This window comes from Emys orbicularis, chromosome 1, assembly GCF_028017835.1.
Source record: "Emys orbicularis isolate rEmyOrb1 chromosome 1, rEmyOrb1.hap1, whole genome shotgun sequence".
NCBI classification, from domain to species: domain Eukaryota; kingdom Metazoa; phylum Chordata; order Testudines; family Emydidae; genus Emys; species Emys orbicularis.
Window position 1 is genome coordinate 17,014,368 of NC_088683.1, and position 16,709 is coordinate 17,031,076.

The window sequence follows — 16,709 nt, forward strand, 5'->3', positions numbered from 1 at the left end:
TACAGGGAAACTGATGCAATGGAGGGGATTGGTATGGAAAGGCACAACACAAATAAGCAACACACATTACTGTGGCTCATTACTGAAACAGGTTTTCAAAGCCTCCTGGAGTTGCAGGCTCTTCTTATTGCCCTGGTAGCTGGCTGCTCAAAATTACCTGCCAGCCTATCCGCCTCCACGCCGCACTCATGCGGAAACTTCTCTCTCTTTGCCTCACAGATATTGTGGAGCACAGGGCATGCAGTGATAACAATGGAGATACTGCTTTCACTGAGATCTAACCCAGTATGCAAACTGCGCAAACGACCCTTTACACATGCCAAAGGCACATGCCACCACCATTCTGTCCTTGCTCAGCCTATTGTTGAACCACTCCTTACTGCTGTCCAGGTGGCTGGTGTATGGCTTCAGGAGCCAAGGGAGCAAGGGGTAGGCTGTCTCTCTCAGAATCACTATTGGCATTTCTATGTCCTCAATGGCTGTTTTGCAATCCGGAAAGGAAGTCCCTGATCGCAACTTTCAGAACAGACCTGTGCACATCATGCACCTTTCCTGACCATCCCACATGGATGTCAGTGAAATGCCCCGTAATCCACCAGCACTTGCAACACCATTTGAAAAGTATCTCTTACGGTTTATGTTCTCTTTGGCGAGGTGGTCTGGTGCCAAGATAGGGATATGCATGCCATCTATCATCCCACTGCAATTAAAGAACCCCACTGCAGCAAAACCATCCACTATATCCTGCACATTTCCCAGAGTCACTACCCTTTTTAGCAGAAGTCGATTAATGGCCCTGCAAACTTGGATCACAACTCCTCCCACGGTGGAGTTACCAACTCTGAATTGATTCCCCACAGATCGGTAAAGCAGTCTGGCGTTGCAAGTTTCCACAGAGTGATCGCCACTCGCTTCTCCACTGTCAGAGCAGGTCTCATTTTAGTGTTGCTGCATTTCAGGGCTGGGGGAAGCTCTTCACAAAGTTCCTGGAAAGTGGCCTTCCGCATTCTAAAGTTCTGCAGCCCCTGGCTCATCATCCCATAACTACATAACAATGCGATCCCACCAGTCAGTGCTTGTTTCCTGGGAACAGAACCAGAGCTCCACCGTGTTCAGCTGCTGCGCAACTGCCAGCAACAATCGGGAATTGTTTCATTCTATGACTTGCAGCAGGGCTGCTTGAAGGACATCAAAATGTTTCACGTGGTGGCTCCTGTCTCAGCTCTGGAAATACCGCAGGATAAGGCGAGAGGTCTTTGTAATACTCACAACAAGAGTGCACAGCTGAGCGGAGTCCATGCTTCTCGAAAATAGGCATGAAAAAGTATGAGTTGTTTGCCATTGATATCAGAGTAGGGGAGGGAGGAACTTGCATTATGGGAGGTCAAAGCCATGTTCCCATTCCACCCTGCGACAATGTTTTGGTCCCATGAGGCATTGCAAGCCCTTCCCAAAAGCCCCTGCGGCTAGTTGCACTGTGGGATAGCTACCCACAATGTACTGCTCTGTGCATTGATGCAAGCGCTGCTAGTGAAGACACACCCCACCGAGACAGCGAGCGTGGTGTGAACATGCCTGACCGACAATTACTGAAGCAGACACATGCCGATTTAAATTAAGTTGACTTAACTTTGTAGTGTAGGCTTTCCCTCAGTGAGTAAGAGTTAGCTGATTGTTGTTTCTTTGGAAAGTGTCAGAGTATATTTTAAAAGTTTATGGAGATCAAGTTTAAAACCAAACTACACTATTTTGGAGGAGGGGCGGGGGGGACTTTAGACACTTTGTCTCTAAGGGCCCAAGGAAGGGAGAAGGAACACAGGGGAAACCTAAAACTTCCAATCCAAAAGTGCTACCAAAATGAAGCTGGTGAGATTATTGGACTATAGGACTGGAACACAAGACATGAGCTTTTTTTAAGTTAATAAAGGGAAGTTTCTATCCTCCTAATGCTCCCCTCTATCCACCACCAAATTAATCAGTGTGTGAAAAAAGGAGGAAGCAGATCAACGAAGTACACACCAGGCAGGGCAGTCTGTGTGTACAGATGGTGTGTTTTCTACGTGCATGGAGAAAAACTACCAGTTTATGTCTTCACTACAGAGTTAACTCAAGTTACATTCCAGATTGAGAGTGGCCACACTGAATTAACACTCAAGCTGCACATAGCAATTTAATTTACAGTCAATTACAGGTGATTGTATTATGATGAGATGATCTAACCTGAGCTGTACCCTGAGAGGACAGCCAAGTCAAGTTAAAAGCATCACCACATTTGACTTTAAAATGTGTGTGTGGGGCAGGACTTGGTTTTGGAGAAACACTCGAGTTAACTCTGCAATGAAGACAAGCCGGTATGAGGGAGGCAAAAACAAGGTAATTGAAAAACAAACTATGTTTATTCTCTGCCAACACAAATTGCAGATATATGTTGAAACTTGCCTCAGGAAGGGGTGCTAAACTGTCTTATCTCATGTTGGTTTCAGTGAGAAAAAAACTCCTTCCACCTCACAGGAGCATGGCTGCTTCCACACAACGAAGTTTTACCATGCCCTTTTTATTTGTTAATTAATTATAAAAGCCATTTACACCTTTTTTGGTAGGAGATTTCATTGAATTTCATAGAATATCATGGTTGGAAGGGACCTCAGGAGGTCATCTAGTCCAACCCCCTGCTCAAAGCAGGACCAATCCCCAGACAGATTTTTGCCCCAGATCCCTAAATGGCCCCCTCATGGATTGAACTCACAACCCTGGGTTTAGCAGGCCAATGCTCAAACCACTGATAGGAGTCTGAAATTCTAAGTAAAAAGGAGGTTTTGTTTTTTGTTTTTTTAATGAACCTACTCAAACAAACTGCAGATTCATTCTCTGGAAAATTTGTCACCAGCCTCTGGAGTTTCAAGAGCTTCAATTTCTACTCAACAAGATGTGTTGGAACAGCTCTGACTTATTGTGCCTGATCACTGGTGTGTCTAGTCCAGGACCCTTGCCTTTGACTGGGCCAGGTTTGGATGCTTCAGAGAAGATCAAACCCATCCCATAATTCACCTGGCCAATTGCGGATCTTCATAAACCACGGGGGAAATTCCTTCCTTCCTTCCTTCTCATCATGAAATTCAATTTGCTCTGTACCTTTTTCCTCCATTTTACAAAACTGTAAATGTTACTCACACTTAAATATATATATAATCAGTTTTTAAATTGAACTAAACAACTTGCTTCAACCTCTTCCTGCAGCACTGAATAATCATAATTCATACTGCACTGGAAACAGACAGTATTTTACAAAATGGAGAAAGACTTATTTACTTCCCCGCCTCAAAAAAAAAAAAATTTTTTTTACCTCAACTTTTGTGCCCTCTTGTTCTCCTATTACAGAAGATTAACAGTAGCTCCCATTTGGTTTTAATTAAAATGTTTTATGTAATTCAGCATTTACTCTTATTGCCAGATTAGCTCATCCCAGGTTTTAGAAGCTTTTTGGCATATGAAAGCCCACCACATCATGTCTCTAACCATTTTTTGCTACCCTTCTTGGGATCATCTCCATTGTACTCTTTTGAGCAGGGCTTTGGAGCTGTGCTCTGGCTCCGCTCCAGGCAAAAACCTGCAGCTCCACTGCTCCGGAGCTGCTCCGCGCTCCAGCTCTGGGCTCCGCTCCAAAGCCCTGCTTTTGAGATGAAAGAATTCATAAATATATTGTTTTTCTCCTATGACATCAAGATCAGAAACTCTCTGCCTTATTATAATGTTTAAGAATATGTCAATTAGCCTCTAACTCATCTAGATTCTAGACCCTGAAATGATAATCTGGAATAGCTCTTTTCATTCCAATATTGCTTTTCAGTATGTGTCCACCATGGTGCAAATCAAATGAGTTTACAGTGGAATCTCTGTCCCTCTGTTTTCCTTCCATTTATGACCATACAAAATTGAGTGTTTCAAGCTTACAGAGTTGAAAGAGCCACAGTTACATTAGAATTCTTAAAGAAGTTTTCAACTTCCTTCCTGCCCACTTTCTGTGTGAAAATAAAGAACTACGCCCTTTTCTTCTGAAGACAATGGTACAAGCTTTGATTACAATGTAACAATTAAATCAGGATGCCTTGGCACTCTCCCAACTCTTCCCTGGCATGTACTATGGTCATTGGACAACCAACACATAAAACTAACCTGCCGAGTATTTTAATAGTTGGTAGAATAACATTACTTTAAATGGAAACAGCTTCATTTCAGTGCATAGATCATTAACTTTTTGTTATGCTGGAACTTACTTAGAAACAGAATTAACAACTTTAAAGAAAGGTTGTCTTACCTCCCACCAGTTTTAAAGATTAGATCTGCATTAGGTGCTCCCTTCGGATGCTGGTAACGAGGCCGCCGTTCACGATTAGTATTTGCTGGAGCTGGACGCTGTGCCAGAGACTGTAACATCTCTGTAATTTCATATAAAAAGGTTAAACAGTTTTTGTCTCTTTTTTATTAAGTGGAATTTACACAGACTAAATAGTATAGTAACGCACTTCTGAAATGCTTATAAACCAATTATTAAAAAATGCTTTGATTCATACTTTCATATATTTGTGGGCAAAACTTTCCTCAGGGCAGCCAACTCACGTCCATACCAGATTCTTTTTAAAACACTTTTGAAATTGCATAGACAGTTTTGATATTTCCAAGCTATGCTGTGATGTGTACTCTGATTTCCAGCTGCTGCTGGATGTTCAGATAAGAGCACTTGCCAGCAGTGCTTTTCATCATTCGTACTTGGTAAGAAAGCTCTGACCTTTTCTTTCTGATACTGGAACCTGCCTTGGTCATTCACTTCTATGTCACTTGATATTGGACCACTGCAGTGCTATAAGGGGATACTCCTAAAAACTATCCAGAAGTAACAACAAGTGCAAAAGGCAGCTGCCACTTAAACACTTAAAAAATAATTCAGCTAAACTTTCTTTGTACAAGGAGAGAGAAATAATTAACATGACTAGAGTAGACTTCTGAGCAGCTAAAGTAAATGGCTATTTAATTTGATAACCTGTGTCTTTATTAGCATACCATGGTGAGTCTACCTTCATAGACCATGAGTTAGTGGTACGTGAACATGTTTAACTGAAAGCACTTCTGACAGTCCACCTGTGCAAGGATATGCATTGCTCAGCAAACATGAACAGATGGAATAAACAAAGGGGAAAAGTGGACTAAGCTGTTAATGAGATTACTCTTGAAAGTCTGCTCTGTCTGGTTCTCTAATCTCTGGTAATCTCATTCAAGACATGTCCAGCATCTGCTAGAAACTACTTTGTAGTGTACTGGTAGAGTTTTGCACTGGTTATAGTAATGAAAACTGAAGTCAATTAATGAGATTTCATCATGTTTACAAAAGAGGGAAGTTCAGAGAATACAATGGATGCTCCACCTTGCCAATTTACTATGAAATTATTATTTTAAATGTTTTATCAAAGATACAATTAATATGTGAAACATCCAACTTTGGGAGGGATTTGGTAGCTACTGGTTATTAAACCATGGTATCCATAAGAACATAAGAATGGCCATACTGTGCCAAACCAATGGTCTATCTAGACCAGTATCCTGTCTTCTAACAGCAGCCAGTGCCAGATGCTTCAGAGGGAATAAACAGAATAGGGCAATTATTGAGTGATCCATGTCACTTGTCCAGTCTCAGCTTCTGGAAGTGAGACGTTTGGGACACCCAGAGCATGGTGTTGTATCCTGATCATCTTGGCTAATAGCCATTGATGTACCTAGAGGCCATAAACTCATCTAATTATTTTTAAAACCCAGTTATACTTTTGGACTTCACAACATCCCCAGGCAAAAAGTTCCACGAGTTGACTGTGGATTGTGTGAAGAAGTTCTTCCTTATGTCTGTTTTAAACCCGCTGCCTATTAATTTCATTGTGAGACCCCCCCCCGGTTCCTGTATTATGTGAAGGGGTAAATGACACTTCCTTATTCACTTTCTCTGCACTTTTCATTTCATAGACCTCTATCATATCGGCCCTTAATCATCTCTTTTCTAAGCTGAACAGTTCGTCGTCTTTTTAATCTTGCTTCGCGTGGAAGCTGTTCCATAACCCTAATAATTTTGTGTTGCCCTTCTCTATACTTTTTCCAATTCTAATATAACTTTTTTGAGATGGAGTGACCAGAACTATATGTAGTATTCAAGGTGTGGGTGTACCATGGATTTATACAGTGGCATTACGATATCTTCTGTCTTCTCATCTATCCCTTTCCTAATGGTTTACAACATTCTGAGACTGCCGCTGCACACTGAGCACATGTTTTCAGAGAACGATCCAACTATCTCTATCTTGAATGAAAACAAGTAATTTGGACCCCATCATTTTGTATGTATAGTTGGGATTATACTTTCCAAAAGGCATTGGGGGGGAGGGATAGCTCAGTGGTTTGAGCATGGCCTACTAAACCCAAAGTTGTGAGTTCAATCCTTGAGAATGTCATTTAGGGATCTGGGGCAAAAATCTATCAGGGACAGTACTTGGTCCTGCTAGTGAAGGCAGGGGGCTGGACTCGATGACCTTTCAAGGTCCCTTCTAGTTCTAGGAGATAGGACATCTTCATTAATTAAAAAAAAAAAAAAATTATGTATTTATTACTTCACCATTAACACTGCATTTCATCTGACATTTTGTTTCCCAGTCACCAAGTTAGCGAGATCTCTTTGTAACTTTTCAGTCAGCTTTGGACTTAACTATTTGAGTAATTTTGTATTGTCTTCAAATTTCACCACCTCACTGTTCACCTCCTTTTCCAGATCATTTATGAATATGTTGAACAGAACAGGTCCCAGTCCAGATCCTTGTGAGAACCCACTATTTATCTCTCTCCATTCTGAAAACTGACCATTTATTCCTACCCGTTGTTTCCTATCTTTTAACTAGTTACTGATCCACGAGGATCTTGCCTCTTATCCCGTGATTGCCTAGTTTCCTTAAGAGCCTTTGGTGAGGGACCTTGTCAAAGGCTTTCTGAAAGTACAAGTACACTGTATTACCTAGATCATCCTTGTCCACACACTTGCTGACATTCTCTAAGAATTCTAATAGATTGGTGAGGTATGATTTCCATTTACAAAAGCCATGTAGACTCTTCCCCAATATATTGTGTTCATCTGTATGTCTGATCATTCTGTTCTTTGCTATAGTTTCAACCAATTTGCCTGGTACTGAAGTTATGTTTACTGGCCTTTAATTGCCAGGATTACCTCAGGATCCTTTTAAAAAAAAAAAGTCAGCATTACATTAGTTATCCTCCAGTCATCTGATACAGAAGCTGATTTAAGCGATGGGTTACAGACCACAGCTACTAGTTCTGCAATTTCATATTTGAGTTCCTTCAGAACTCATGGGTGAATACCATCTGGTCCGGGTGACTTATTACTGTTCATCAATTTGTTCCAAAACTTCCTCTATTGACACCTGAATCTGGGACAGTTCCTCAGATCTGTGACTTAAAAAGGATGGCTCAGGTGTGGGAATCTCCCTCATGTCATTTGCAATGAAGACAGATGCAAAGAATTCATTTAGTGCAGTGGTTCCCAACCTTTTCCGTGGGGTGGGCACCGGACGACTAGCCGCCGAGGACTGTGGCCGCCGGACAAGCAGCCGCCGAAATGCCGCCAAGAAGCGGCAACGTCAAGAGGTGTCGCCGCCGAGAAGCAGCGTCATCAAGAGCTGTCGCCGCCAAAATACCGCCGAAAATCGGTGGCATTTCGGCAGTAGCGCTTCTTGACATTGCCGCTTCTTGGCGGCATTTCAGCGGCTGCTTGTCCGGCGGCCAGTAGGCGGGCGCACATGGATGCCCCGGCGGGCGCTGCGTTGGGGACCCCTGATTTAGTGTCTCCACAATGACCTTGTTCCCCCACGTTCCATATCCCTCAGATACAAAGCACAGTTCTGGCTATCAGGATGGACACATTGTGGCATAATATGAATTGAGGAGAGGGAACGAAAGGCAAGCAGCCAGCAACTAGAAATATTGTGTATGCATCTCTCAGCCCAGGTGTTAAAAGGGTGCAGGTGTTGTGGAGTACACCCAGCACTGAGATAAGGAAAAATAATGAAGGCAGACTGGGTACTGGGAGAGAGCAGGTGGGGAATAAGGACAAATTTTAATGGGTTCACCACATGGCACCAGCTATTTTGAGTGTTACCCTACCTTGTTTTTCAGATGAGAATTCTAGGAACACAAACAAAAAGACTCTAATCTATATTAGAGAATCATCAATTCTAAATTACTACTTTGACATTTTAAAAACTAAATGGATTTTTTTTTTAATTAAAGTAGGCAGTTTAACAGGCTTCATTTGTTAATTTATTTAGCAGATTTGGGTTATTAGCTAGCCTATTCCTATTAGAAAAACGTACATATAGACTTTAGACAACGTTGAGATTTTGGGGGTAACATTTAAAAATTTCTCTCCCCTTACTGATTCTAGTAATCCTTTAGAAGCTTGAAATTGAAATCTGCTATACTCCCTTCCACTACACACACACACACACACGCACACACACACGCGCGCCCAAGATTGTTATTCTAGGGTTAACTCATGAAGAATAGTAAGCTAATGCATTAGTTTATAAAAATATGAGAGAAAAGATTGAGTAATATGGACTTTGCAAACAGATTAAACAGGTCAAATTTTGGGCCTACAAAACTGACATCCTTTTATCTGTCTTTGTTATGAACATAATCCTAGTATAAAGCAGTAGTAGAAAAATCAACACAAAAAAGAACCAGAGACATTTGCCATATTCACTTGCTATTGTAAATCTATTATTGCTGCTTGCCTTCTTAAATATGCCAAATGGGAATATTCATGAGAAAATGAAAAAAATGATCACTCTTTATTAACAACTGGCACCAGTAACCAGTTTCATTCATCCACCTCAAAATTGAGGTCCCTTATTGTTTTACTGTATGAGAAGTGCAATTCTTAACAGCTCACAACAGAATCCTATCCAAAATGAATTACATTTATAAAGATTCTCCATACAAATCAACAAACTGCTCATGACAAAACCATGTGTGTATTGACCTTAAAAAAATACTAGGAACTCTACATAATGGGAAAAAAACAGCATCACAATATAGAATTTGTTAAGAGTTGTAGTGTAAAATGTGACCACAGCACTCAAGGTGCCAAAATATGAAAAGCCTTTTTTCATTTTCAACCTGGGCTTTGAAACAAGGAGGTACCTGGCAAAAGGAAGTTTTAAACGGTTTGGGAGGTTTAAAATGGTTTGTACAAAATCTGTATTCTATTTACAATTTCAGAGCTCCACAGCTATTATGCTTCTGAAAAAATATGATACAGAGGCTCACTGAATTTGGTTCTTATGTCACAGACTTCTGAAACATGTTTTGTATTCCATGGCTTTTATCGGATTAATAGGGTTGTTTTGAATTTAAAATTTCAATTTTACAAAACTACAGTTCACTATTATTTATCAAATACAGAAATGTGACTGCTTTATTACTAACAGATTATATTATGTTTCAGTTTTAAAATGGAAATCACCTCTATTAATGACAGAGGAAGAATTGTGGAGGCATTAAATGGAAAGAAGTGATTTAAGGACTAAGAATATCATCCGCTTTATTAGGTTTGGCCTTGGTTATGATCAGAGTATGCCAAGGAAAATGGAATCTGACATAACACATTGAATTCACTAGGATATGGGCTATATCTGATTTGCTTATTGCTTCGTAGGCCTCATTTTGTCTATTCAATAAACACTTGAATTAAATATGAATTGATTTTTAAAAGATACATAATTAGTATAAAATATTTATCCTGTCAATATATTCAAACACCCTCCTTTAGAATGCTGAAATGATGTAAATTTCATAATTTCTCCTGCAACTTCAACAATGTCAGTATGAACCAACCTCCGCTATTAGCCAGGCCAAGGCAGTCATTTAGATATGTATACTGTAATATCTAATAACACACCTTCACTCAAATTGCACACAATCCATTTTCTTTGCACCTGACTGGTTCCTGTTCCTACTGCATTGCAGGTGACAGTACAGACATCATGGAACTCTAATGAAGCATGTTGCTGGGCTACAGAGCATCAGATAAACTGCTTTTTTTGGTATGATTTCCCTAAATGTAAATTTTATATCTCAAGGTGTATAAAAAGAACTCAAAACTCAATGCAATATAATTACCCTCTCCCCCCACCCCCCATGTTAACCTAACCTGTATGTACTCGTTTCACATTCCACTGGGATGCCTAGGGGTTCTGACAACCAGCATTGTGCATGCTGAGGCATACAGCAGAGTGGAGTTGGTTGCAGCACGGACACATGTCTTGGGACTGAATTTTTATAGATTAATTTCTCTAGGAATAAAACCCTTTTATTTTGAAAGATAATTTCATACCCTGATAGTCCTCTTGTTCTTGCCGTTCATTAATATCCAGAGTGAGCTTTTTCATTCTCATTCTCTCCTCTTGCTCAGCTTGTTGTTGATTCCAGTGGTTGGCAGCAAGTTGGGAAGACATTGGCACATTTAGGATCTTAAACTGAAAGAAAAAATAATCTCTTCAAGTACATATCATACTTTACAAAGAACAAGAAGAAGAGACTGATTATATGAGAAGAAATGTCTTAAGTTGAATTTTATTATTTCTGAACAACCCTGAAAATAGACATTATTGAACAGGTTTCTGGGGGGAAAAGTATGTTCCGTACTTTCATCTAGAAAGGAGAGCAGAAGAATACGGACCCTGGACTTCAGAAAAGCAGACTTTGACTCCCTGAGGGAACTGATGGGCAGGATCCCCTGCGAGAATAACACGAGGGGGAAAGGAGTCCAGGAGAGCTGGCTGTATTTTAAAGAATCCTTATTGAGGTTGCAGGAACAAACCATCCCGATGTGCAGAAAGAATAGTAAATATGGCAGGCGACCACCTTGGCTTAACAGTGAAATCCTTGCTGATCTTAAACACAAAAAAGAAGCTTACAAGAAGTGGAACCTTGGACAAATGACCAGGGAGGAGTATAAAAATATTGCTCAGGCACGCAGGAGAGAAATCAGGAAGGCCAAATCACAACTGGAGATGCACCTAGCAAGGGAATGTTAAGAGTAACAAGAAAGGTTTCTACAGGTATGTTAGCAACAAGAAGGTGGTCAAGGAAAGTGTGGGCCCCTTACTGAATGGGAGAGGCAACCTAGTGAGAGAGGATGTGGAAAAAGCTAATGTACTCACTGCTTTTTTTGCTTCCGTGTTCACGAACAAGGTCAGCTCCCAGACTACTGCACTGGGCAGCACAGTATGGGGAGGAGGTGACCAGCCCTCTGTGGAGAAAGAAGTGGTTCAGGACTATTTAGAAAAGCTGGACGAGCACAAGACCATGGGGCGGGATGCACTGCATCCCAGGGTGCTAAAGGAGTTGGTGATGTGTTTGCAGAGCCATTGGCTATTATCTTTGAAAACTCATGGCGATTGGGGGAGGTCCCGGATGACGGGAAAAAGGCTAATGTAGTGTCCATCTTTAAAAAAGGGAAGGAGGAGGATCCGGGGAACTACAGGCCAGTCAGTCTCACCTCAGTCCCTGGAAAAATCATGGAGCAGGTCCTCAAGGAATCAATTCTGAAGCACATAGAGGAGAGGAAAGTCATGCCTGACTAACCTAATTGCCTTCCATGATGACATAAATTACTCTGTGGATGAGGGGAAAACAGTGGACGTGTTATTCCTTGACTTTAACAAAGCTTTTGATACGGTCTCCCACAGTATTCTTGCCAGCAAGTTAAAGACGTATGGATTGGATGAATGGACTATAAGATGGATAGAAAGCTGGCTAGATCATCAGGCTCAACAGGTAGTGATCAATGGCTCCATGTCTAGTTGGCAGCCGGTATCAAGCAGAGTGCCCCAAGGGTTGGTCCTGGGGCCGCTTTTCTTCAATATCTTCATTAATGATCTGGAGGATGGCGTGGATTGCACCCTCAGCAAGTTTGAAGATGACACTAAAATGGGAGGAGTGGTAGATACACTGGATAGTAGGGATAGGATACAGAGGGACCTAGACAAATTAGAGGATTAGGCCAAAAGAAATCTGATGAGGTTCAACAAGGACAAGTGCAGAGTCCTGCACTTAGGACGGAAGAATCCCATGCACTGCTACAGACTAGGGACCGAGTGGCTAGGCAGCAGTTCTGCAGAAAAGGACCTAGGGGTTACAGTGGATGAGAAGCTGGATATGAGTCAACAGTGTGCCCTTATTGCCAAGAAGGCCAACAGCATTTTGGGCTGTATAAGTAGGAGCATTGCCAGCAGATTGAGGGATGTGATCATTCCCCTCTATTCGGCATTGGTGAGGCCTCATCTGAAGTATTGTGTCCTGTTTTGGGCCCCACACTACAAGAAGTATGTGGAAAAATTGGAAAGAGTCCAGCGGAGGGCAACAAAAATGATTAGGGGACTGGAGCACATGACTTATGAGGAGACACTGAGGGAACTGGGATTATTTAGTCTGAGGAAGAGAAGAATGAGGGGGGATTTGATAGCTGCTTTCAACTACCCAAAAGGGGGTTCCAAAGAGGATGGAGCTAGGCTGTTCTCAGTGGTAGCAGATGACAGAACAAGGAGTAATGGTCTCAAGTTGCAGTGGGGGAGGTTTAGGTTGGATATTAGGAAAAACTTTTTCACTAGGAGGGTGGTGAAGCACTGGAATGGGTTACCTAGGGAGGTGGTGGAATCTCCTTCCTTAGAGGTTTTTAAGGCCCAGCTTGAGAAAGCTCTGGCTGGGATGATTTAGTTGGGGATTGGTCCTGGTTTGAGCAGGGAGGTGGACTAGATGACCTCCTGAGGTCCCTTCCAACCCTGATATTCTATGATTCTGTGTTTACACACACAAATGCAACACTGGAATCTACATGACTGCTAAATTTTAAAGCCTATTAGATACAAGTAGAATTCTCCATCTGCGAAACAGATATATTTAGTGTAATTAAGTAAACTCTCTCAGTAAGTTTATCCTTGTAAATAAAATCTTTGCATTTTCTCTGGGTAGCTGACAAAAGGTAAAGTTTTGTTATTCACTATTGTATTCAATCCATTATCCAATTTGTTAAATCAATATACGTACATATGTACATCGCAAGAGCAAAAATGTATTGAAAACATTTAATAAATCACAATTTGTATAGGAACCAAGGCACATTTGGACATTCTCCTGGTACAAACTGGACTGTTCAATGTTTTATTTCTCAGCAGAATATCAGTACTGTGAAAATACATAAAATCAATACTATGAAAAGGTGGCATCTGACTGGCAATAAAGGTTTCCACTGTGTGGGTATCTGGTAAAATCATATAGGTCTCGTGCTAGATTCAGATTCACTGTGGTTGGCACAGGAAGGTGAAAGCTGCACCTCCCAGTGACATCAAGACTTTCTGCCCTTCAAAGGGATTAAACCACTAATAGTTTCCACCACTAATAGTCCTTGGTTGTTACACAGGGGAAGGACAGTTTGTATATCCCACCAAGATTACACAGAAAATCCTTCCAGCAGAGGGACTCACTAAATCAATGCGCAAGTATCCTCATGGTCTGCACTTTCCATTTTATGAACATTGCTGGCCCCGTACTGCCCCCCTTGTTGGAGAGAAGATTACATCAACATATGCAGCTGCTATCTTTTCCCCAGTGAACTTTCTGCCACTTGGGACCTTGCATGCTGGTTTATGCCTGCAGAACCTGGTGTAAACCAGAGATGAACCTTGTCCCTTGTATCCAAGCTCCTCTCCCCCAAGGTATAATGGCTGTGATTTCCAAAGGAGCCTAAGGGAATCAGATGTCATAACTCCCCTAAGATTCTTTCAAAATCCCAGCCATTATGCCCAGAGGGAAAAATATTATGGAAACTTTAAAAACCAAACAGAAATAATATTTAAACTTTTTCATTCAAAGTGGAAACACTAGCCTTCAGAAAAGCCTGTTGATCCTAAAGTCTGTGAGCACACCTTGCAAAATGTCACTTGCCCTTCTAAAAGCATCCCCATGTCCACCCCAAGGAAAATGGATAATTGACTGTTAGAAAAATGTGTTAAGATAATCAATTGGAATTGAATAGGAATTATTTTAAAGTCTTTTGCTTGCTTTTGCCAATCTGAGGTGTGTTTTCATGGGAATGGAAATGAATGGCAGCCAAGCTGCAAGATTTCTTGTCACTTACATTGACAAAACTTGCAATGCAAAAAGGAGATTCACTGTAAAAGCAAAATTCTTATAGTAAATCCAATGTATTTAATGCACTAAACAGAATTACTGTGAAATCTCATAGTACCTATCACACAGCAACTCTGTTCTGGCTGCAGGTCAGTGTTGTGTGCGCGAAATCATTCTGTTGCCAATGAATACTCAGGCAGCTACATTTGAAAAACAGTTAATTTATGGAGGAAAACTCAACCAACTGTTGGTTGCAACAGTTAAGATTGGCTATTACAGAGACCTGGGAAAGAACTGCAACATCTGTGTGTGACACTGTCAACTATAAGCTCATTTAGATGGGGGAGGGGGGCAAAAAAAAGTGTTTTTTGAATAAAACAAGAAAACAGTGTAGGGATTACCAAGAATTCTGGATGACAAGTTCGAATTTTAAGAGCCTTTTAAGTTAACAGATATAAGAGAAAAGCAACCAAGGAAAACAGAAAAGAAGATGAAATCTTTATAGACACCCAGAGGAAAAATAAATATAGACTTGAGCCTTGTCAGCTTCAAACGAAATAAACAGATTCACAGATATCAGTAATGAGTACTACCCAGATAGTTAACTAGTCAACTTATTGGCAGTGTCTAAGGCTACAAATCACTGACTAACGCAAGGGCCTAATGGAGGCACAGTCTTAATACACAGGAAATCTGGGTTTTACTTCTTGCCCCATTCTCTGAGTTAAATCAGGCTAGTAGGATTCTGTGAGGCAGGATGCTCAGAATAAATGGGAAGGGAATATGAAATTTAGATGGTGAAATGAAGCAAGAAGGGTTCTGGAAGGCTGTAAAGTGGTGATGAACAACTGATGAGACAAAAGTTAAACTCAGAGGTAGGCAGGCACATTGACCAACCAGAGCCCTGATTCATCAAAACTTCAAGGCCCTTCAGACAGCCACCTCCTTCTAGGTCGCATATCTCCCCCAAAAGACTAACATGCACCCTCCCAGCCCAGCCATGCTGCATACTGTTACGCTTCTGCTCTTATGGTACACTAATGGCTAAGTTTTCCCGGACACTGGGATCTGGACCCAGCATTTAGAGATGGTCTGCATTTTAATAATCCAGTATTAATCCCTCCACTGGAAGGAGGAACAACACGTACTATCATCGTCAAAGAGTGCTTTGTTATATAGAAAAAATAAAATTCCAGTTACCAAGACTAGTCTCTTCTGCAGCTCAGATAAAATAAACAGAGTTCAAACCAGATCTACAGCAAGACAGAGATTAGGCTCACATGGTGATGAGATGGTGGGACATTACTACTACAATTTACTTAAAATAATCTTAAATAAAACTGAAGGAAAAACCGTACAATTTTTTTAGCAAATTGTTGTCCTCATTAATCATATGTAATTGCATAACCCCAGATTGTTTCCCTCGGTGGAAACACAATGGGTAAACAGTTTCTATGCTAGAATTGGACTCTATACTTACTCTGTAATGGCTAATGCTGATTGTTACGTTTGGCAGGCGGGAACCTAATTTACTGGACAGCCACATTTGTCTGTGTCAGGGCTGACCAACTGCATTAATCTACTAAAAAAGCCTATTTTAAAAGAATATGTATATAATATACATTACTTGTGTCAAAAGGCATAAAATACATACAGTAATATTTTGATAGCAGTTTTGATATCTATTAAAGACTTCCCTCACTTCAAAAATCAGTGTATATTCTACTCACACAGGTTTAAAATTCACTTAGTACTGTATGAAGGAACACAATTATTTTCTTTTCAACTCCACCTCTCCTCCTCTTATTTTTCTTTTAAAACTGACTACTAGGGTATGTTTTTTCTGAACACAAATTTGGAGACAAAGAAGTCTTTCATTGACTCAATGACCAAAATATTCTATAAGGCAACACATTTTACATTTCTAGAACCACCAAAAGGAGTTTTGCCAGGAAGAGCCTACTCCCAAAAGCAAATATTGAGGGTGGTGGTAGGGAAGATTCAGAACAAGATCAGCTTTCTTTTTCAAACCACAAAATGCCAGCACCATTTTCCTCTCACACATACTATGATGCTCCCAAAAAACTTAATATTTTACAAAATTCCCAGTTAAACCTCAGTGCCTGGAAAAATAATGGAGCAGGTCCTCAAGGAATCAATTCTGAAGCACTTAAAAGAGTGGAAAGTGATCAGGAACAGTCAGCATGGATTCACCAAGAGCAAGTCATGCCTGACTAACCTAATTGCCTTCTATGACAAGATAACTGTCTCCGTGGATGAGGGGAAAGCAGTGGACGTGTTATTCCTTGTCTTTAGCAAAACTTTTGATATGGTCTCCCACAGTATTCTTGCTAGCAAGTTAAAGAAGTATGGGCTGGATGAATGGACTATAAGCTGGAGAGAAAGCTGGCTAAATCATCGGGCTCAACAGGTAGTGATCAATGGCTCCATGTCTAGTTGGCAGCTGGTAT

The 16,709-nt window shown here is 40.9% G+C and overlaps 1 protein-coding gene across 1 annotated transcript in view; it reads right to left on the bottom strand.

Moving 5' to 3' along the window:
- Positions 1 to 4,311: 4,311 nt before the first annotated feature.
- UPF2 (UPF2 regulator of nonsense mediated mRNA decay) overlaps positions 4,312 to 16,709 on the bottom strand; it is a 110,981-nt gene continuing 98,583 nt past the window's right edge. Inside the window, exons 20-21 of the mRNA XM_065404731.1 lie at positions 10,442 to 10,583; positions 4,312 to 4,436 (exon numbers count right to left, since the gene is read on the bottom strand). Of these exons, the coding sequence (XP_065260803.1) occupies positions 4,312 to 4,436; positions 10,442 to 10,583 (267 nt within the window). The remainder of the gene's footprint in view (positions 4,437 to 10,441; positions 10,584 to 16,709) is intronic.